Source organism: Leucoraja erinacea, chromosome 6 (genome assembly GCF_028641065.1).
Source record: "Leucoraja erinacea ecotype New England chromosome 6, Leri_hhj_1, whole genome shotgun sequence".
Taxonomy (NCBI): Eukaryota; Metazoa; Chordata; class Chondrichthyes; order Rajiformes; family Rajidae; genus Leucoraja; species Leucoraja erinaceus.
The window spans coordinates 22,412,761-22,437,674 of NC_073382.1; the positions used below are offsets into that span (position 1 = coordinate 22,412,761).

A 24,914-nucleotide genomic window follows, 5' to 3' on the forward strand; every position below is an offset into this window, starting at 1 on the left:
TATCCCTCTAAACCTGTCCTGTCCATGTACCTGTCTAATTGCTTCTTAAACATTGCGATAGTCCCTGCCTCTACTACCTCCTCCTCCAGCAACTCACTACGCCCACCACCCTTTGGTGAAAAATATTTCCCCATTCACCTTAAACCTATGCCAATGTTAATGTCAATGTTGAAAGGAACAACTTTGGTATTGAGGTCGACGGTGGAGACACTGATGCTGGATATAGCGCTGGGTAAATACATAGTTATGATTTGCCTGCATTCTGCTTCAAATATGTCCTAAAATACTGCCTCCCCCAGTGGGAATATTGTTTAGCCCACGCTTTCTGTTTCAAGGATGGCCCTGAATGGATTTCACCAGCTGTTCTATTAAGTTGGAAATATATATTTTTTAAACTGCAGATGTTGTAAATTGTAAATTATAACAAAAGTATTGAAACTACTGAGCAGGTCAGACAGCAGCTGTGGAGAAAGGAAATTAGTTAGTCAATGACCCATCACCAGTAATTGAGATGAAGCATCAACATCATCTTGAAGCAATCATGTTTATTTATCTCAACGTAGAACTTGCAGCACTTGCTGCTGAATATTTAGTTAGAGTATTTGTGATCTAAAGTGGTTTAAGGTGGTGGCCACTAATGTCACAAGGGTGATAGAGATAGACGATAAACACTAACTTTGTTAGTAAAAACAAATAAATGGTGTGATGGGGATAGACAAGAAGTTCTAATCAAGTTTGTAAACAGAAAAAAAAAAGCAATACAATGGCACATCTGGTAGAGCTTCTGTATCACTGCACCAGAGATCCAGGTTCAATCCTGACCTCGGATGCTGTCTATGTGGAGTGTGCACGTTCTCCCTGTGAGCCACGTGGGTTTCCTCCAGGCGCTCTAGTTTCCTCCCACATCCCAATGACGTGGATTTATAGGTTAATTGGCCTCTGTAAATAGTCCTGAGTGTGTAGTGAGTGGATGTGAATGTGAAATAACATAGAACTAGTGAATAGGTCATCAATGGTCAGCATTGACTAGGTGGTCCGAAGGGCCTGTTTTCATGGCTCTACCTTTCAATCAATGAATCATTTCACACTACCAAACATGTATGAGGGATTGCATAAATCTCATGATTCATTGAAAATCCCTTTATATCTTAGTAAACTCTACCAATCTTGTTCTCTTGACCATCCACAAATTTAATGGCTCCACCATTGTCAATTTGACTTCAGCTATTGAATCCATGAATCATCTATGATCTCTACCCAAAACCACTTTGTTTTCTTTCTCTTTAAGACATTCTGTAAAATATAGCTCTTTGAGCCAGCCCTTGGTCATTTATCTTAAAATCTACTTACGTGGCTCAGTGTCAGATTTTATGTTTTGTTATATTCATTAGTACTGTCTGGTTGTCACCTTCCTAAAGGCTTGGAAGGCAGCTGAGATGGGTGTTTGTTTCTAAAGAGAGTCAGTGGTGCATGATGTTTTGCTACATGTTGCTGCTGCGTCCATACTTTCATAGGCTATGTATATTTTTGAGGAAAAGTGCATGTTTAGTTTAGTTTAGAGATACAGCATGGAAACAGGCCCATCAGCTCACTGAGTCAGCACCGATCAGTGATCACGCGTACACAAATTATATCCTAAACCCTAGGGACAATTTGCAGAAGCACCTATGAATCTGCACGTCTTTGGAATGTAGGAAACCGGAGTGCCCGGAGAAAACCCACGCAGTCATAGGAAGATTGTACAAAAACTGTATAGTCAGCACCCAGTCAGGATTGAACCCAGGTCACTGCTGCTGTAAGGTAGCAACTCTACTGCTGCACCACAGTGATATATAGAAACTCACTAATTGTATCTGCTATGCTTAGTACTCTATGAACACAGAGGTGCTTTTGAAGTGTTCCCACTGTGTAATGCAGAAAATGCAGCTGCCAGTTTTTTGTACATGCTTGCAAAATCAGATTTGTTATACCAAAGACATACAGCATGGAAACAGGCCATTCAGCGCACCACATCTGTGCCAACCATCTCACAATTATATCCTACTTTTACAGTAGCCAATTAACCTACCAATTTGCACATCGTTAGCATGCAGGAAAAAAACTAGAGCATCTGGGGAAACTGACATGGTCCAAGAGAGAATGTGCAAACAGACAGTACCTGAGGTTAGGATCGTACCCGCACCTCAGGAACTGTGAGACAGCAGTGTTAACTCCCATTATCACAATTTATAAACTAATTAAATGATTTCTCACTCAAAATACTTCCAATTGGGAGAATAATTTAACATTTCATCTGAAAGGCGAATCCTCCAGCAATGCTGCACTCCGTTGCCACGAGAACTTTAGTCTAGATTCAAGGCTCAGAGGGTAATATCCATTGTTTCTTACACCCAGTTTTCAGGTTGCCAAACAGAACATATAGTATTCAGCAAAATTCCATAAATCAAAAAGGTCGGCCAAAATGCACTGTGCATACTTCTGTTCACCATATTTCAATGCTGATCCAGTGGTGTGCTATCCAATATATTTTTAAAAAGTGCTGTAAGACTCAATGATGTTTGTCCAAAAAATTGCCAATTGAACTATCATAAATTGAGAAGTATCTGTGTGAGTTATTTTGCATGGGACTCAGTTGAGAACTTCAAAGGAACACCTTAAAGGCAATCGGAATGCACAATGAAAAACTGAATACATTGGCAGATTTGTCTGTATTAAATTTCAAAGAAGGCGAGTATTGCAGCCTAAATCTTAGAAATCTTTTTTTCCAGAAAGGAACTGACAAATACACTGTCCACCCTTGGTTACTCAACATGGACAATCAATGTTTCTGTTATATTTTACCTCCAGTAGATGCTGTTCTGTTGACACAGTGGAAACTACCTTGCCTTTATTGGGAATAGACTAAGTGGGACCCGTTGGGTCCCTGTCACACAGGAGGCTTGGTTCCCCAATGCAATATTTCACCACTCACCCCTGGTCCCCAACTGTACAGGTGCAGCTCATTACCCCTCATCCCTAGTACGCTCTCCCCCTCCTCCACCCTCCCTCTTCTTTCCCCTCTCATTCTCCCCTCCCCAATCCCTCCACCTCCCTCTTCAACTCCTTTTCCCTACCCTCAGTCACTTCCTCCCACCCTCCATAACTTATCTCCCCTCCCTACCCCCTCCTATCCCTCTATCCCTCTCCCCCCATCACCTCCACTCCTCCACCCCCTATCCCCCACTACCCCTCCTCACTACCCCTCCTCACTTGCCCCACTGCCCTCCTCTCCCTCTATTCCCCACTCCTTACCTCCCCCAATTCCCCCCTCCTCTCCCTCTATTCCCCCTCCTACCCCATTCACCCTCCTCACCTCCGCATCCTTCTTTTCCCTCTCCTCCTCCCTTCTCCAAATCCATCCCTCACCTCTCCCTCCCTCTCCGTTCCCCTACCCTCAGTCACTTCCGTCCTCCCACCATAACTCCTCTCCCTCTATCCCATCTCCTCCCCCACTCTTCCTCCCCAGAATCTCGAGGTTGCCGCTCCTCTCCCTTCTTCCGTGCACCGGAGGAGCAAGGCCTCGGTTTGGCCCAGAAGCGCCAGCAGCTACGGCCGCGCCGGCGTGTGAGCGGGAAGGGGGGGGGAACTCGGAGAAATGATGGGGGAAGAGCCATGGGGGAGAAGGGGTGGTATCATGGGGGAGGGGCAGCAGCCAGCGAGGGGGACCAGAGGGCAAATGGTTGGAGCTGCGGGGCATTGCAATAGCAGTGCGTTTGAAACTCACAGCGGGCGCTAGATGCTCTCCTCCATCGGGATCAGACTCTCCGCTTTCCGTTTGGTGACATTGCCATACTGCGCTTGGGCTGCTGGACTGCTGCCTGGGGCGGGACTGCTTCGGGTCCCTCCGAAAGTCCAGTTGGAAACCTCCGCCAGCTTTCGTCAGCTCCAGTAAAGATGTGATGGCGCAGGAAGGGGTGGACCATCCCGGGGAGTGACAGGGGAAGAGACTAACCCATGCGGCGCTGGAAGGCAGGAGAAGAGATAGATCTGCGCACGCGCGGTTATTTAAACCTCACTAACTTTGACGACATTCAACCGATTGGAACGAAACTTGGTGGACTCGCAGCATAGGAGAACAGTGAGTGAACTGGCAAAAAATCAGTGCTATCACAAACCGTTTATGCACAAATAGAATGACCGCCAAACCGGAAGATAACAAATCAGAGTTTTAGTTATGTACAGATGATATTAGGTCCAAAGATTAGGACATCATAATGCATCGGGACAAGTCTTTGATGAGACCACACGTACTATTGTGCACAGTGCTAGTTACCCAGCTACAGGAGAATCTCATTAAGTTGGAAAAAATGCAAAGATATTCACCATTATGTTACATGAGCTTGTGGGCTTGAGCTATAAAGAGAAGTTGGATAGGCAAGGACACTTTTTTGAGTGTAGAAGGTTGAGGGATAACCTTCTTGAGGTGTACGAGATCATAAGGGGCATGGATAATGTAGAGGAATCAAAAACTAGCAGGATGGGCTTAAGGTGAGAGATTTAAGAGGGACTTCAGGAACAATTTTTTTCACTCATAGGTTAATGTGCTGGGAGAATTTGGCCTTCCGAAAGGCTTTTCATACAGAGATTACTGAATATGAGTATAATGTACATTGATTCCACGGGCCCATATTTTCCGGAGTATCAGTAGTAAATGTATGCGGGAATGTCACTGTTGATTGAACTCATCTTTGCACATCAGGCTCCAATGAAGTCAGGGGGGCTGAATATGACATGGTGATTACAACCGATATATACAATCTGCGTCGTAACAAGTGATGTATTTCTCTCCCTATTTTTTCCACAAGGTACTTATACAAAATTAAGCAACTGGCATAAATCTTCACATACTGTTCCAATCCATTGTTTATTATCCTCCCCAAGATTCTTATCTTTCATTATAAATGCACAAAAAAACATGTTGTATCAACATGGAAAAATCTTGAAAGGGAACATAATTTTATAAATACCATAACTTTAGGATTTCTGATAACCTGCCAATTAGCATTGTTATCATTTGGTTTCAGATGCTGATTGAGTAGCAAAATACTTACAGTACATTTTTTGTGCAAACACAATTACCATCATTGACTTAATCTTTGTTGAATACATTAAACCCAATCATGTGAAACAATAACTAAAACACATAACAACCATTGGAGTAGAAGTTATGTTTAATTTCCATTTTTCCTTCTTTTCTTCAGTCTATTTAGAGAATCAGAAAACTTGAGGTCCAGGTCTTTATATGCAATTTTCCATTGCCCTCTCCATGAGCAGTGTTAGTGCACTATTCATCACTGGCTTTGGATGTTTCTTTGAGGAAAGGTTTATGAAAGGCTGTTCTCATGATTTGGCCATTGAACACAAAATATAAGAATGCCCAGCAATTCAGTAAAATACATCAGCAGCACTTCTTGACAACTGGTAATATCAAAAGCTACTCAAGGTTAAGCAAAATTATTGGCTTGTTGGATTCAAGTGCATAATTTGATAGCAATAGCTACCTGATGAAATTTATCCCCTTGATATACTGGAGCTTTTAAAAGGGCACTCGGTACCACATGCAGAGAAAAAACCTTTCCTCTCCTCTCTCAGCCTTGTTACATCTGCCGTTCAGATTCTCACTGACCTTCAGAAAGCCTGACGATCAGGGAATCCCAGCTGAGAAGTACTCAAACATACATCTCTGCTAATACTTTCGAGTGTCTTCCTGTGCAGCGGTGGAAGGAAAATGTATTTTCAGAATATTTTACACTCAAAAGACAGCTAAAGTAATGTAAGTTTGGACATTTACTGACTTCCTTTTTGCCTCAGTTTTGAATTTGGGAATTAAACTAATTATTTAATCATCTGCAGACTGACGAATGTTCTTAGCTGGAAGGAATGCATCTTTATTACTTTTTCCAAGTAAAATATTTTATACAAATGCTTGGCAGGAAATCGCAATGAAGAGTTATTGCAGAAATAACATTACTACACAAGTTATAATGAATTTCCAGAATTCAAATTAAGATTCAATATATTGACTCCAAGTGAATTTATTTCAATTAAAGACCATCACTCTGACAATTGAGAGGGTCAGTGGAGAAGACTGCAACATTACTTCCACTCTGTTCTCAACTCTTTCCGCTGCAACGTCTTTCCTGCCACCAGTTGCATGCTCCGTACGAAATTCCAGAGAGAAGAGGCATTTTTTATCGACTTCCAGTAGTACAAGAAATTATCATATAGATAGAAGAAAAGATTCAAGGTGTCCTCAAAGTCTTTGGAAAAAATAGAACATCTCATCAATCCTGCATTTTCTATTGTTGTTTATTCCAGATCCATAAACTATTCTTATTTAAATTCTAACTGATTTCAAACATTGGTGGTTAGAAGTCCTCATGTATCTTGGCAAGATCTACAGCAAGACCAAAGAGGTTTTAACAAGCTGAGGAAGACAAATTTGATTCTAATTGTTAGCAAAGAATATAAGCAAAAGCAGTGGCCACCACTATACTCACCTTCTTGCAGTTGGTTCAATGGGACCGAGTCCACTGAGATGATCAGATGAATTTGGCATGACATTTTCTGTGAATTTTGGCCATAGATACATTGTTTAATCCAGGTAAATATGTTCATTTAACTGAGAGCTGTTTCCATATTTTGGGGAGAAAGAGGGGAAGAGTGGGGAGAAAGGGGGAAAGACGGGGAGAGAAAGGGGGAAAAAATGGGGAGAAAGGGGGAAGAGGGGGGAGAAAGGTGGGAAAGAGAGGGAGAGAGAGGGGGGAGAAAGGGGGAGAGTAAGGGAAAAAGGGGGAGAGGTAAGGAAAAAAGGGGAATGAATCCTCATTGAGCTGTTTTTCTCTTTTGGTCATTGAGGGCACTGCTAGGGAGGGAGATGGAGGGAGATGAAGAGGGGGGAGATGAGGGGGGGGGAGAAAGGGGGGGGGAAAGGGGGGGGGGAAGGGGGGAGAAAGGGGGGAGAAAGGGGGGGAGAAAGGGGGGGAGAAAGGGGGGGGGAGAAAGGGGGGGAGAAGGGGGGGGGGAGGGGGAAGAAAGGGGGAGAAAGGGGGAGGAAGAGGGGGGAAAAAGGGGGAGAAAGAGGGGAGGAAGAGGGGGGAGAAAGGGGGAAAGAGGGGGAGAAAGGGGGGAAAGAGGGGGAGGAAGAGGGGAAAGAGGGGGAGGAAGAGGGAAAGAGGGGGAGAAAGAGGAAAAGGGAAAGAGGGGGGGAGGAAAGAGGGGAATGGGGGGAAGAAAGGGGGAAAGAGGGGGAGAAATGGGGAAAGAGGGGGGAGAAATGGGGGGAAGAGGGGGGAAAATGGGGGGGAAAAGGGGGGGGAGAAAGGGGGGAAAAGGGGGAAAGGAAGGGGGGAAAGAGGGGGGAAAGGCTTTAAGAGGGGAGAAAGGGGGGAAAGGGGGAGAAAAGGGGGGGCATAGGGGGAAATAGGTGGAGAGAAAGGGGAAGGGGGAAGAAAGGTGGAAATAGGGGAGGAAGGAGGAAAGGGAGGAAGAGGGAGGGAAAGGGACGGAGAGAGGGGGAAGAGTGGGGAAGGGGGGAATAGTGGGGAGAAGGAGGGAAAGAGGGAGGGATAGGGGGGAGAGGGAGGGGAGGGGAGAGGAGGAAGGGGGGGGGAGGGGGAAGGGGATGGGGGAAGATGAGGGGAGTTGGGGGAGAGTTGGGGGAGAGGGGGGAGATGAAGGAAGAGGGGAGATGGGGAAGAGGGGTGAAGAGGGAGGAAGAGGGGGGAAGAGAGAGGAAGAGTGAGGAAGAGTGAGGAAGGGAAAGACAGGAAGAACGAGAGCGATACCAGGGAGAGGTGATGGGTTTGGGTTCCATGACATGAAGCCTGAAATCTGGATTCCCATATCAGAGGTTTTGGATTTTGATGGCTGGGAAATAATTCCCATAGAATCAAATCCTGGTGATAATGCCCTTATTGTTGGAAGGCCGGGATTTGAAGAGATAACAGTTGGGATGGAATTATGATCAATGGAAAGAAGACAATGGCTGAAGATCCAGGGAGACTTGAAGGATTTGGAATGTTTACAGATTATCTTGTAGCACATGGAGAAACCCTTGCTTCTCCTGAAACAGTAATAGAGTAATTCATACCTGTTGTTTTTTATTTCATCTCCTGGCTCCTTTGGGGTCTTATAAACCCAGTCTGATGTGGTTAAAAATAGACTCTTTGTTAAAATGCGAATGCACAGATGTGCGGCTGCCTCACGATGCCAGAGATTTTAGTTTGATCCTGCCAATGAATGCCATCTATCTGTTACTTTGCATGTTCTCCGTGTGACTACGCCGGTTTCTCCAAGCGTCTCAGTTTCCTCCCACGTCCCAAAGACTTGCGGGTTTGTAGGTTAATTTGCCTCTGTAGATTGCCCTTGATGTGCAGTGATTGGTTGCAAAAGTGGGTTAACATAGAACCTGTGTGAATAGGTGATTGATGGTCACCGTGGACTCTGCACTGAAAGGCCTGCTTCCATTCTGCAGCCTTCAAATAATCAATCAATAAACCCGTTTTTAAATTTAAATGCTGAACTTGCTTCAAAGACAAACTGGCCATCATAATTTTGTCTAAACCTCATTCCTATGGAGACTGATGTGTGTCCAATTGCTAGTTCTGCCATGAGTCCAACCAATTCCACTGCATTTGAGCAGTTCAGAGGGGCACCATGTCTAACATGTCTAAGTGTGAACCAACCTTGCTTTTTCCATCTTGGGCATTGATTAGGAACAAACAGTCAAGTATTTTCTCTCTCCCTTCCCCACCATAGCTCAGAAGAAGTTAAATAAATTCTAACATGTCTGAGGCTGAAGATTTTTCACTCTGGTGGTGCCCTGATTAATTGACTAAGTCAAGTCAAGTCAAGTCACGTTTATTCGTCACATACACATACGAGATGTGCAGTGAAATGAAAAGTGGCAATGCTCGCGGACTTTGTGCAAAAAGACAAACAAACAACAACCAAATAAACTATAAACACAATCATAAACACACACATATTCTTTTACATATTAAATATTGGAAGGAATAAGATAGGATTCCCATTGACTTCCCATTTTTAACATTTCTTTTAATTTTCTGAGGCAGTCGATCCTCCCACATGGGAAGTGAAAAGCAAGAAGAACGTATTTTTTGAATTTCTCAGTACAAGATGAAGCAGAAGTGAGCCATCAAGTTCTATTGATCATAACTGGAAAGAGACCCATTCACCAGAACAAAGAGGGAAGACGCGTTCTTTAATTTTACATCAAATCCTGAAGTGCACAGCTTTGGAGATTCCAAACATAATTTTGGATTAATTAACTACGCAACTACACAGTGGAGGTCAAAATGAAACCCATTACCTGTAGGTGGAATCATTCCTGGAGACATTAGTCCTGGGACAGTGTGCGGCATGATGTGGGAATTCTCGGGGGATGTAACACTCTGGGATCGTTTTGGAGGTCTTCCTGGCCTGGAACTGGAAAAGAAAATAGGGAACTGGTTGGAAATTAAGGCAACACTAAGGTTTACAGTATTTCAGCCTGTCCCACACACATTATAACCAATGAAGTTCTACTATAATGAAGTCATGAAGTTATACAGCACAGAAACAGACCTTTCAATCCATTGAGTCAATACTATCAAACGCTTATCGATATTAACCCCATTTAATTCTCCCTACATTCCCTTTAAATCTTCATTTCCTACCACTCAAGCACAATCTAGAGGGAATTTACAGTGTCCAATTAGCCAACCAATTTGCACATCTTTGGGATATGGGCCAAAATTGGGAGGCCTACAGTCACAGTGAGAATGTGAGCATCTTATATCAGGGTTTAAGGTCACTGGAGTTGCGAGGCTGCACCATTGTGGCACACCAATGTAACGAGTGTTACAGAACAGGATGGACACAAAAATAATTTCCAAATGGCAAGCGGCCACAATAACTGACCAGATAACAGGCCAGTAGTCCAGGGACAATTCTCCTGTCCTCCTTTGAAATATTGATATGGGATTTTGCATGTCAACCTAAGAGCCCAAGTAGACTTCAGGACAACATAACATAAAACAGCACCTTCAACAGTGCAGTGATCCTTTGGCACATTATTATTAGAGTGTCAAATGGGATTATGTATTACACTTTCCTGGAGTGGGATTTGAATCCACGATCTTTGGACTCAGAGGTGAGTGTATTACAAAATGAGCCCCAGCTGGCGTTGTAATGCACAGCAAAATTCAGTGAACATCCACTTCAATGGCAACATTCTTGAAGTTGTTGGAAGTACTGGGAGAGACTGTAAATAAACTTATTTCAAGGACGGCTGCTTTTTCACTGGATTTAATAGACTGCCTTTACTAATTAGATTACATGCTGAATTCATTTCTTTCATAAAGAACAGCTACTGCTAATACATTATTCATAACTCGTACCTCGTTACCTGATCCTCAATATTAATATCTATACATGTTAGAATTGCCTAGTTTGCATATGCTAAAATTCGACATGGAGCTTTCAGCTTTAAAATTATGCTCTAACTTGTAATAATTACTGCAGTTAGCTTGATATTGATTTATGGGATTTTTAAAAGCCAAATATATGTAGTAGTTTAAATGAAAGCTATTTTAGGATTCTGCAGAAAATTAAAAGACAATGTCAGCCCTAGGAGATTTGTCGCCTGTTCTTTACACTTTTTTAAATCTGGCAATTAGCTAGGAGGAGGAATGAAATGAGGGAGGGGGTTGGGTCTACAATACACGGCAGATTCAGACCGTCATTTAGTTTATTTAGTTTAGAGATACAGCGGGGTAAAGGCTCTTCGGCCCACCGAGTCCGCGCTGACCAGCGATCCCCACACAATTACACTATTGTACACACATTAGGGACAATTTACACTTATACCAAGCCAAACAAACCTGTACATCTTTGGAGTGTGGGACAAAACCGAACATCTCAGAGAAAACCCATGCTGCCACGGGGGGAACATACAAACTCCATACTGACAGCACCCGCAGTCGGGAGAGGACCCAGGTCAAACATGTAATGGGGATTGAACCTGTACTACAGTATTTATTAGTGACTCTTGAGACTGCATTTTTCCCATGTACGTACTTTGACAAGTCCAATCTGTTATCACTGACAGGAAACATTAACATCAAAAGGAAAAGGAAAATTGGGTGGGGCACGATATGCTAAGCCAATCTGCTGTTTGCACAAGTTAAAACCAACACGCCACCACTTGTCGAATAACACAAGTAGCAGAAGTACCATTACAAACATGCAGACAAAATCATGCTTGCATTACAGCCATTGAGGATTCACACAGTAGTTGTTCCCCAATGTTAAGAAAACTCATCTGATAAGGTCGACCATTATTCTTCAAATGTAAAAATGTGCATGAGAGCATTTGATCTAATTAAAGCAATTGTAGGTGTCAAGACAAAAATAAATAACAGCATGCCACCTGCGAGGTGTTACAAATTAGTCTAGAAGCTAGAGTGTAGACCGAGGGGATATTTTTCTTAATTTAGCCACAGTAGAGAATTAAATCAGTGTAGGATTTGAGATTTATTAGTGCTCAGATGAGAGCAAAGGCTAATTAGTGGTTTAAAGCAAAAGTTTAAAATTGCAGATGCTGAAAATTAAAAATTAAAACAAAATGCTGGAAATACTCAGTAGATGTTGTGTATGCAGAGGTTGTGTCCATCTGGAAGTTGTACTCACTGCTATTGCTTCTTTATGGCCCTGTCCCACTGAGAAAACCAGAACGGAAACCTCTGGAGACTTTGCGCCCCACCCAAGGTTTCCGTGTGGTTCCCGGAGGTTACAGGTGGTTACCGGAGGTTGCAGGTAGTGGAAGCAGGTAGGGAGACTGACAAAAACCTCCTGGAACCGCACTGAAACCTTGGGTGGGGCGCAAAGTCTCCAGAGGTTTCCGTTCAGGTTTCCGAAGTGGGACAGGGGCTTTAGCTAACTAAAATTAGCTGAGGTCGGAGTAGTTAGGCAAGTACTTGAAATATTAAAAATTGTCCAACTCTTCACATCTTTTCATATAGTATTTTAATATATTCTTTGTGCTATTGAGAGAGACATCACTGAAAAAATATTTGATTTTTCCAGCATTTTCCATTTTCAGTTTTTAAATCATGTCGGTTCTGCAAATAATTATGTCAGCCAGCCAGATCCCAATACATTACCATTAATAACTAATTGCACATACTAAGAATCCCAATGTGCCAATAATTGCTGCCATTAAGACATTTCTACTTAGAGACATAGAGTTATAAGGCACAGAAACAGACTCTTCAGCCCACTTTATCCATACTTAGATTTAGCTCTTAGGGCTAAAGGAATCAAGGGATATGGGATAAAAGCAGGAATGGGATACTGATTTTAGATGATCAGCCATGATCATATTGAATGGCGGTACTGGCTCGAAGGGCTGAATGGCCTACTCCTGCACCTATTTTTCTAAGTTCTATGCTGATGATGTTTGCATTCTGGATTCTTACCATTTGCCTGTATTTGCCCCACAACCTTCTAAACACTTTCCTATGTATATATTTGTCCAAATGTCTTTTGGAAGTCATAATTGTAATAAAGTTGTAATTATAATGAAAAAAAGAAGTAGCTCAGCAAAATTTATCTGAACATTCCAATATCGGAGAATCTGGAGGAAATCCATGGGGTCACAAAGAGGATACACCCAGAAGTACTCGTCGGGGTTGAACCCAAGTTGCTGTACTTGGTTTCCGCTAGATTTACCAGCTATGCTACTGTGCACTTGTCATATCATGGACATTTTCATTATTCCAGACATCCCTCCCACATTTTCTCTCCTACTGAAAAGAAAGTTGTATCTTTCTCTTACCCAGTTTTGATGATGAGTTTAAGACCTATTACGTTGACTGTTTCTTTTCTCACTGATACTTCCTGACCTACTGAGTTTTTCCAGCATTTTAATTTTCATAACTAAATTAAATCAATTTGTCCAATATTTATGATTTATATCAATGCTGGCAGGCTGCAGAGTATAGAAATAAGATAGTTCCTTCGCTGATTCAAACAAAACAGAAAGCAATCCTTTCCCAAACAGGCAGCTGACAACAATATCATTGCATTATCTGACATATATTTTAGTGCTAGATTACAAAATAGTGAAAGGACACTCAGTACACCTCAAGTCAAGTAGGTTTTTAATTTACTTTTGGCAATGTTTGCTACTTACTTCCGTTGAATAGTTGTTTGGAAGAAAAAGGCTGTGATTCAGACCACAACCACCATCCCACTTAAAAACAATCAAATCCAGAACTTAAGGAAAAACTTGCATGTCTGTAAGTATCCCGTTTTACAGTAATTCTAATAAAGGTCATGAAGGTAGATTTACACCATGAATATTTTATTGACTCAAATGTGCCATAACCAGGAGTTCTGCAATATCATTTTACATGTTTCTGAATGTGCCAATGATATCATTTTCATCCTAAGTATAAGTGCTATAGCTCTCAGAAGAAGATAAACATTGAAAGTGTATTATAAATCATAACGGCAATCGGAGCCTTTCTCAACAGCAAAAAACAAAATATATTTTTGAGTGCCGTTCGCAGTGTGTGGTGTATGTCTGATAGCCATTTCACACATGTAACTGAGGTCATGCACAGAAAAGAATGGGAGGGATCCAAATGGTTGAGATCATATATGGTCAAGATTTATGATGCATTAATAAATAGTGTTGCTTGACATCATGAAATGAAACATTGTCGTTAGAGTGTGTGGTAAGGAACTTGTCAATCCTTTGAGGATGCTATTAACTTGTCATGAAATGGGTGTGCGCATTCGCTGTTACATTGCCATCAATTTTGAAGCAAAATGGTCTATCTTTTTCAAATTGCCAGCCTAAAGCAAAGTAAACATGTGAGGCAGAGAGTATGTTATGAGCTTATAACAAGGTAAGAGTTTTCTTAGTTTTATTCACCAGGGTTCATATGATCTGAAAACCCAGAACAATTCAGCCATGGCCTGTACTGTGCCTCCAGCTACCAAGTACTGTCAAGAGTGATATATGTTCTGCTGGTCAGCTTTCCTGTTTATCTTGTTGTTTTCTACTCTTTTTCAGCCTCCTGCTATTTATTTTCCAGTTACCACCATCATGGTAGCCGCCAACTAGATCTTGAGTCTTTAACCATACAGTCGAAGATGTTTGATGATTGCTCCACATGGCAAATTCGAGACAACATCCATCATATTAGGGTTTCAGTTTGCATAACAAAATGAGTGGTGGTCTCATTGAGATTTAGAAAATTCCCACAGGGCTCTGCAAGATGGATGCATTCTGACACAGATTTGGTCCACAGTGTCTGTGTCGAACATGATATAAAACTAAGGCTACTTTCCTCTGCCTGCAACATCCCTCCATATCCTACATATTCATGTACCTATCAAAAAGCCTCTTAAATACCACTATTTCATCTTCTTCCACCACCACCTCTGGCATGGCATTACAGGCCCAGCACGTCCTTTAAACATTCCCCTCTGAACTTAAAAGTATGCCCTCTAGTCTTTGATATTTCCACCATGGGAAAATGGTTCTGATTGTCCACCCTATCTAATTGTAAGTAATCTGCTCCATATTCTGAGACTGTGGCACCTTGTCCATAGCTTCTCAGTGAGGGGAAAGTTTCTCACTGCATCCCTTCTGTTAAGCCCTGTAAGAATTTTCTAAATTTCATTGAGAACTCATCCTTTTAGACTCTGTAGAAGTCCTCTATGTTTAATTTTACAAACTCTTTGCTAGCTTCGACAGGAGGCAAGAGCTCTGCACTCATCCCAACATCTTCCATAAGGTTGGCTTGATTATCCCTCCACATCTAGAGTAGGTGAGTGCAAATAGTCATGGAATATAGTCATGGCTGTAAGCCAAATCCAGCTCAATGTGGCCTATCATTGAAAAGTTAAAATTATCTTTACTTTCTGCTTGCATTCAAATATCCCAAGCGACATCACATCTAATTAAATACTGGTCAAAATTGTATTCAATGTTATAATTCGGAACAAGCAGCTAATTTGTGCGCACAAAGAACAAAAAAACAATGACCAGAAGATCACCTCTTTTTTGTTATATTATTTTCATAATGAATATTGCCCTGGGGATTTTTAGAGGAACTGCTGCAGTTCTTTGAATTAGTACATGGTATAAGAATACAAAGCTGAAGTACATTTATTAAAATTTCTGACAAAGCACTTCATTGTAAACCTACTAAATAATCCGTATGTCTTAATAATTTAACTGTTAAGTGCTTCTTGGTTAATGTTGGTGTCAAAATATTCATTATGAGAATGTTTCAATAACAATTTCCATTTCTATAGTATTCTTAATGTACCAAATACATGCTAAAGTAAATTACAGAACAGTGCCAAACAATAAGACTTTGGGTTGGATTCATGAATTACAGCCTTACAGCCTTATCAAGTAATGAATCTACAGCAAGCAAGGTATCAATCAGTCTACATGTTGGGTGTACTGATCTTCTTTCACAAATTTCCAACATCTGTTGTTTTACAACAATGCAAGCAGAGCAGCTGGAAAAACACAATGGGTCAGGCAGCATCTGTGGAAGGGGATGGGTAGTTGATGGTTTGGGTTGAGACCCTTCAATAAATTAATCAGTTCAGCAGATTATTAGCAAATAAATGCCACTTCATGGCACTGTCATGTAACAATAAGCTGTGGACGTCTTTCATAACATTTACCCTTATATCCCTTGAAAATTCAGTCAATTTATCCATTTACTGTCTGCTGATGCTCTGCCTTCTGTACAATAAGGGACATTGATGGCTTTTGTTTGAAAGTCAAATTTATTTAGCCCCCAATGGTCGTAGTACATTTTAGGAATTTATTTTTTACCAGTTAAACCACGGAGGCATTTAAAATGTCAACACATTTTAAATGTCAACACATTTTAAACCTTACTTTATAACTTACCCACATACCTTAACTTATAACATGTATTGTCCTGCTGCAAAGGTGGTGATCCTAGAGATGATAATTAAAGATTTAAAGGAACTGTTTGCAGTGAACATTTGCACAATGGCTATTGTTAAAAATCCCATTACATTTCAGACAGCAGTGGATGAACAATATGCCTTGTTCCCTTCATTTGTACATTCCTGACCTCTTTGAGGCACACATATCCATGTGAGTACTGAATTTCCGTCATTATTTTCATTAAAGCACACCCATTTCCTTTTTTTTTTAAACACCTGTAGAAGTGATTGGCTTTGAAGCCTAAATAAACAATGGACAAACAGCAGAAGCAATGGGCAGCAGTGGAATGTTCCTGTTTTTTAGAAAATGCCAGGATCCTCTCCTGTATGAGAATATTGGCAACCATACAGATTATATATTTTCATACCACTGTTTCTTAATAGCTAATTAATGATTCAGTTACTATGCTCTCGATATAATACCAGGGAGCATGACTCAAGTAGAATCGATTTCACCTCCATCCTATTCCTCACCCACCCACGATGAGAAGGTTAGGAGTATAAAATCTACCACTTTGTGAAACTCAACCCCAGATTAATTGACAAACACCTGCCTTAATTTTAGAGATACAGAGATACAGTGCAGGAACAGGCCCTTCAGCCCACTGAGTCTGCACCGACAGTATAGTACACAAGCACTATACTACACACTATGGACAATAATTTACAATTCTTACTGAAGCCAATTAACCTATAAATATGTATATCCTTGGAGTGTGTGAGGAAACTGCAGTACCCGGAGAAATCCGACAAGGTCACAGGGAGAACGTTCAAACTCCGTACAGACAGCACTGCGGATCGAACCCGGGTCTCTGGCACTGTAATGCACTGTAAGGCAGCAACTCTACTGCTGAGTCACGCTACCGCCCTTTTTTAAACATCGTGGGTTTCCGTATGAATAACCCGCACAATCTAATGGTGGAAAGATAAGTCCACCACTATAATTTCTAAATGCAACTTTGTCCTCGATTGATTTGGTATTGGAACAGAACTTGGACTAAACAATTCTAAGTGTTGTGCAAGGTCTCTTCTACTATAGAAGCTGTAACAACCACATCCTCTACCTAAATCAACATGAACCATCTACACCTACAGGCACAACAGCAAGGTAGGTACATACTGTCCTAAATTTGGACCCATCTCGCCAAACTTTCATCATTGCAGAATTATTCTTGTTGAACTCCAGGTCTAACTTTGGGAAAGCCTTCCAAGATTCTGGAAAGTTATGAACAATAAACACTGGCATTGTCTATGACGTAGACATCTCAAAGCAGAAAAACAAATACTCTGGAATTTCTATTGCCAAACCTTCCATTTCCTCTTTCATCTTTTAGAACCTACTTAAAACTTGTCTCTATCTGTTAGAAACCCCAAAAGTTTCAATGCCAAGTAGTGTTTGAAACATCTTGCCATGATAAAGTTGCTCAACATGGCAATTTTTTTTTTTTAGTATATATATAATGGTCAAATCTTGCATTGGTGACTACTATTTATGATTTATTTTCTTCAGGCAAGAAAATATTATTCTCCAGTCTTGGGAAATGTGAGCCTATAACATATTTATGCATGGTCTTTAACTTAATTATGCAGTGCCGCAGCCTCTAAGATAGGCTGGCCTCATGCAATACAGCAATGCTTAGTAAAATAAATTGTATCCCGCAGTATCAAAACAAGCTACTGCTAAAACATGTAGCACACTGCACATTCCAAGCAACACATCAATCCGTGTTACTGTTGAATCTCCTTCCACTTTTATTTTACTCTTTTTATTCCCACAGTTTGCCACGGACATTTTCATGCTGAAAAGCCCAACACCTCGAGCCACTTTGTCATGGCGTTCTTGGACATTTTATAGTGCGGGATCGGACACTGATAAGTGACATGTATATTCATGAGAAAGTGTCATATGGAAAAACATTTCCCTCGGTGATTGACTGCTCGAGAGCAATGATATCATTGCAGGCCAATCACATTACATTGCACATACTATTTGATCAGTAGTTATTCTGAGATTCACTTCTGTTAACAAATAGTGCTTGGTCACCAGAACATAATACCAGCCATGGCGTATAGTATTAAAGCATTAGATGATGTCCATCAAAATTTTAGATGGGTTTGCTTCTTTCAAAACAATTTCAACAATTTTGAATTATCCTATGGCATTATTATTAAAACATCAGATCATGTCTGCCAAATTATTAGATGGGTTTGCTTTTTCCAAATCAAATTTGACAATTTTGAAGGCAACATCATGTCAACTCTCTTCAGTAAAAGGGATAATACTACCCATTGGTTTTATCACATATTTGCATCTTGCAATGGATCATTGTCATATGAATACAATGGACCAGCACACAGTACTGCTGTAAATTCAATGTCTCAGGTTCAATCGTGACTCCGATGTTATCTGTGTGCAGTTCATACATGTTCCCCTGTGGGTTTCCTCCATGTGCACTGGTTTCCTCCAATATCACAAAGATGTTCTGGTTGATAGATTAATTGACTTCTGTAAATTATCGTGCGGGATGGTAGATTAGTTGACTACTGAAAGTTAATCTTAATAAGAGTGGAGTTAATAGGTATGGGACTGTAAGGAAGTTGAAGGGATTACTGCCTCCAGTCGGTGGGCCAAATGGCCTCCTTTTATGTCATGGGAGATTTGAAACAGGATATTATATGTGACAGTTCTGAAGGTAAGAATTAAAATTTGATCGTTTTGTAATGGGCATGTACAACAACTCGCATATCTTTACTGTGATTAGTGTTATGTGATGTGGGAAGCAAGTCATGTCCTTACTGGAGTGACCTAGTGCATGCTCCCGAATAAGAAATCACCACATCAACAACCAAGATCTAGCACATCTAAAGGGGACTAGAATTTCCAAGAGCTAGCACATCTAAAGGGAACTAGAATGTCTAGGCTGTGCAAACAATTCAATTTAACATCTTATACCCAAATCACACACGGTAAAACTGTTAAACTGCAAAATGCTAATATGCAATTGACTAGGGTGCATATTGTTTAAACTTTATTAAAGGTAGCGGAGATAAAATGGAAGCAATATAAGCTTTTAACTTATTTATAATAGATTAAACTAGGAACATCTGTGCACTGCTTACACAGCAAGTGAAAGATAGTCATCTTGTTTACATAGGAGATAATTGTGAGGTTTATATTTCTTGCTATAATTTCTTTAACAATAACAAGCTACTGTACCTCCAGGGCCCATTGCAAAAGAAAGTTATAAATGCAGGATTTCTATTTTCTTGTTTGGTAACCATGGTGAAGCAATAGAGCCCGAACTTTCGCTGAACCTTGCTCCTTTAATGGACTGGGTCCATGTTGACCTAGCAATACAGGCTTGAACCTGATACCATCACACAAACTGCTGGTAAAGCAATCAGATTAAAGAGAAACTACACTCAATTACATTCCTAATTTCAACACAACAAAGTCATTGCCATTAAAGCAAGATGAACTACATCTATTAATCACTATTTTTTTCCTGTCTGTTTTTTTTGTATTCTTTTAAACAAGCAGTACAATTAAGGAGAATGATCAATGAAAAAGTAAGGTGTACAGAAGCTTTGAACTACTAAAAAACACACCGTTAATCCATGTTTTAAATTGTAATCATGACATCTAAAGGAACCAGCAAACAGTCATAATTAGTACTTTCCAACCAGATAAAATTAATCAAACAATATTGTGTGTGTGGGTTTAAGAAACTCAGAGTTCTTTTTTTTTTGCTGTATCTCCATAAAGAATGAGTTCTTAGTTAGTATTTTACTACAGTTTATTTTTAATTGACTGAATAATCAAATAATTCTGGAATCATGGAACTACACAACATAATTAATAAATCTACCAAACTGCTTTCAGTAAGTATCTGCTGAATATAGGAAGTTGCCATGCATCTAGGGTGGCAGGGTGGCAGATCGGTAAAGTTGCTGCCTTACAGCACTTGCAGCGCCAGTGACCCAGGTTCAATCCCGACTATGGGTGCTGTTTGTATGGAGTTTGTACGTTCTCCCCGTGACCGCATGGGTATTCTCCAAGATCTTCGGTTTCCTCCCACACTCCAAAGACATACAGGTTTGAAGGTTAATTGGTTTGGTATAAGTATAAAATTGTCCCTCGTGTGTTTAGGATATTTTTAATATGTAGGGGATCGCTGGTCATTCCGGACTCGGCGGGTCGAGGGGCCTGTTTCCGTGCTGTATCTGCAAAACTAAAAACTAATTAAACCAAGACTATTCTCCCCTGGATTGACTATAACCAGATAATTGTGATGTGTTATTCCACCACAGAAAACACAGCAACTTTTCAAACCATTCTACACAAATGGTAGATATTTTTGGTTCGCAAGGACGGCATGGTGGCTCTGTATGGAGTTTGTACGTTCTCCCCGCGACTTGTGTGGATTTTCTCCAGGTGCTCCGGTTTCCTCCCACACTCCAAAGAAGTACAGGTTTGTACGCTAATTGGCTTGGTATAAATGTAAATTGTCCCTAGTGTGTGTAGGATAGTGTGCGGGGATTGATGGCCGGTGCGGACTCAGTGGGCTGAAGGGCCTGTTTCCACGCTGTATCTCTAAAACTAAAAACTAAAAAGATCAAATAATATGATGATTCAAAGTGACAATGCATTAGAGAAATGAATCAACCTTTCACTTCAAGGGAAATGGAAGTAGGTACCTTCTGAAAAAGGAAGCTGATCCACAGTGCCGGTCAAGGTAAATTAACAATCTCCTAATGAGTAATCTGCAGGGAGCACTAAGGTCAGCACTGTCATCTTAATGACACCCTTCCACTAAGGGGAGGATTTGAATCTCACACATGTGGCTTTCAATAGTCCTCATTACATGTTCAGTCCATGAAATGAAATCTTGCAACATCAAAGGAAAAAAGAACCGTTTCATTAGCCTTTGCCAGATCCAAAGAATCACAGCTTGTGTGTGATTTGGAGTTCTCTTTCATTGCCCATCAAAATGCATAAGTAATCTCTTAACTTTCCGAAGCCTTTCTACCATCTATAAGACGCATGTGAGGAATATTTTTTAGAAACATAACACAGTTTGCAATGGTGCAAGAAGGAAACACACTACATCTCCCTTACAGCAAAAAGTAGTGGACTTACTAGTGGTTTTATGAATTTTCTTTAAACTGCCTTGGGTCTGCTATTTAATAGGGTTATATCGTTGAGTGCACATTGCATTGAATATCCTGTACTTCTATAACCAGGGCTGTGCATATCAGATCCAATTCAGATTGTTCCTTGCAATGTCAAATTAATCTTTACCGGGTTACTGCATTAACACAGGATAATACTCCTTTTACACAACACGCCAAGTAATCATAGGGAAAGTTTACATTGGGTTTGATGTGGGGTAAAAGTTTCCTCCACAGTGTCTTATCAAGAATTCCCAAATCAATGATGCATACACCACTGTCTAGAATGCTCACATAATACCTTCACCTTGTATGACTGAACTATGTTTATCTCAACATCCCTGAGATAACATAGTTTGAAGCACCCATTCCTTCCGCACTGATCCACTTTGCATCTTTTACCTGTCACCTCAGGTGTCTATTCATTCTTTTACTCTTCCATTCTTCCTTTCATTCCAATATTTATTTTTTTTCATTCCATTCATCCAAAATATAAAAGTTTTTTAAATTGGCATCTCAATATCCGTGCTGGAAGATGCAGTGTAATTGCAAAAGAAACATCAAATCCCTGTGAAGTGATTTCTATCAGTACGCTGCTTTGATTCATTAAGAAAATATAGTGGAATTCTTTGAGGTCCTATTTGCACAGACAGAGTTAATTTAGTCAGCATGCACTGCTGGTCTTAAGTGCACTATTTAAACTAAGCCTGAAGCTGGAATTACATCAGGTTTAGCATGTGTAAACAGGTGGAATGAATGGTAAGTGCCTTGTACATATTGTAAGATTATTTCACAATGCTAAATTATAGTGCATTCTAACTTTCTTGAAAATTACTCGGAGGTGTTCTCCATATTGAGTAAAATATCCCTAGCATGTGGAATCCACAACACTCAAACATGAGCAGTCACACTGAAATAAACCAATATGTTAAAGTTATTGCAGTTCTACAGTGCGGAGACAGTTTGACAGCCATAATATAAACATCGCGAAGAGCAGGTATCATAGGGACCAATAAAGTGTGTCATGGATCCATAACCAATCATGCAACCAAACCCGGTTAACACACTTGATTATAACCTCCACCATCTTGGTATTTAATTACGTTACAATTGAAATAACGCCCTCCTTAAACATTCTGGGTGGCACCATGATAACTTCCCAAATTAATCTGGACCAGCCACCTAAATACTCCGACCCGAACAGCATGTCTTTAGTCGAGGTAATGAACCCATTGACTCAGCTCCGAACACCCAAAAGCTTTTGAAAAGCCTTTTTTCCCAGGCACAAGTCAGGAGTGAGATAGGATGCTATCTACTTGCTTTGGAGCCTCAACAATACTCAGCAAGCTCAATAACATCCAGGACAAAGAAGACTGGCACCTCACCCACTGCCTTCCGTCACCAGTGCCCCACGGCTGCAGTGTGTGCCATCTACATAATACACAGATGGTAACCAGCATTATCATCTGTGAAACTTTGACAGAACATCCCAATCCCACCATCTCAATTAGCAAGAAGGACAAGGATAGCGATGCATGAGAATATCACCATCACAACACATTCATAGCCACAGTGTGTTCGAAGGATAGCATGTGATTTTCACACATCAGGGTATCACAAAGAGGGAGGTGGGAATATGGAATGAGCTGCCAGAGGAAGTAAATGAGGCAGACACAATAACAACATTTAAAATTAATTTGGACACATACATGGATAAGAAAGATTTAGAGAGTTATGGCCCAAATGCAAGCAAATGGAACTAGCATGGAGAAGGCATTTTGTTTGACATGGATGAGTTTAACCAAAGGACCTGTTTCATGCTTTATAACTTTATATCTCTTTGATTCTAAGAGCAGTGTGAGGATGACCAGATAAATTGCTTTGATAATAAAAAGAAAACTGCAGATGCAAGAAAACTGAAATAATGATCAATATAAAAAATACCGAAAAATCTCAACAGGTTAGGCAGCTGTGACCAGTATCAGATTATTTTGGAATACTAGTTAAAAGTTAACAAATGGTCCGAATAAAAAAAAACTGCAACTTATTTTTAAATAGAGCCACAGTTTCTTTTCAATCAACTTGAGCCCCATAGCAGAAGTGTCCACGTCGCGGGGCTGGAAACTGGAAGTATCCTGAGCTAATTCTGCTACCACCATCGTCTATCGACAAATGATGGCTCCCATTGATTGTCGCTGGAAGCTTGCATCCTTTTCAGGACAGACAATTACAACAAGGTCAACATTTGTAGCAAGATGGACACGAAAAAAGAAGAAGCAGGAAAGAAAGCCTTTAATTTAATGTTGTATGTGCAAAATTCAATGAATGGTTCTACAGCATTCTCTCCCTGCTGCAGTTTTCAAGTATGCAAAGATGCTCAAATTTTAAAAATTGCTGACCAAATGAGTAAACAATGCTCCAATCACTTTTAATAACATTTGCACTTTGAATATTCTCCTTGGGGCTTTTTAAACACAGCTGCAAAATGAAACTTTTAATCCAATAGGAGTAGTAATTACCTTTGCAAATGCTTTGCCAAATATTCCCTAATTGTTCTCTATGTTATCTCGCTCCACCAGTAAGCAAATAAATTAACAGAATAGCTTTTTGTCATGCAGCGTAACCTTTTAACAGAACCATTATCTCCAGTTTATTTTTCATTTATTTTAGAGTAGGTAACACTTCATACTCTATTGATTAGTTTGTTGAGTTTCTGACCAGAAATGGAATCAAGGTCTCTAAGTTATTGTCACAATTGGGGGAGGGAGTGCACACATGTGCAGAGAGAGTCATAAATATAAGATGCTATTTGTGCAGAAATTTGTTTCTTGGATACTGAGACTCCTGGGTCATGCAGGGCAAGTTAACTTTAGTTACACAGTACCAAGATACTGTCAAGTGGAGATTTCCTGCAAAACGTTATCTATTAACACGAGTGCCCAAGGATTAAATGGGAAAATCATTCTTCAGCAAAATATAATCATTACATTATCATAATTCCTGGTCAATCTAGAGCAACTTGCACCAAAATTGTCAGGAGATATAAAGATCACATGCTACTTGTTCAGTGAGTCAATTGATTGCGAGCGAGGACTGACCATTGAGAGCAAGGAAATTAAAATATATGAACCATAGTCAGTTTGGAAAGATGAGTTAGAATTTCCAATCAAATAACTATACCACACAAAATTGCTACAGTTGAGTTAAGCTTCAAATTACAGCAATAATTCATTTGTACATTAACTAACATAAAATCTCCATGAACCAAACTCAATCATGCAGCATTGTAGAATATAAAGACAAAGACAATAGAGACTGCAGATGCTGGAATCTTGAGCAAAATAACAAACTGCTGGAAGAACTTAACAGGTCAGACAGCATCTGTTGAATGAAATGAAGAGATTACGTTAAAGGCCAAACTGAAGAAGGGTCCCGACTCGAAACGTTGCGCTCATTTCACACCAAAGATTGCAGCGTATAATATTGAGTTTTGTCTTTCTGATAGGAAAGTAATCATTGATATATTTAGAAGAAGTGGGTTTGCTAAGTTACTTGAATATTAGTTAATCACCAAAATACACTACCTACAAGCACATAACCTTGTCTCCAGTAATATTGAGTAGTTATTGCCCAAGACAACAGAGATACTGTAACTCCCCTGCTGTGCCACAAAACAGATGCATGAGAAC

General features: G+C 40.4%; 1 protein-coding gene across 7 annotated transcripts in view; it reads right to left on the bottom strand.

The window, feature by feature from the left end:
* Positions 1-24,914, bottom strand: part of LOC129697950 (dachshund homolog 1-like) — a 559,880-nt gene that overhangs the window by 340,172 nt on the left and 194,794 nt on the right. For all 7 annotated transcript variants that reach the window (XM_055636701.1, XM_055636698.1, XM_055636700.1 and 4 more), the window contains exon 2: positions 9,374-9,489. In XM_055636701.1, the coding sequence (XP_055492676.1) occupies positions 9,374-9,489 (116 nt within the window). The remainder of the gene's footprint in view (positions 1-9,373; positions 9,490-24,914) is intronic.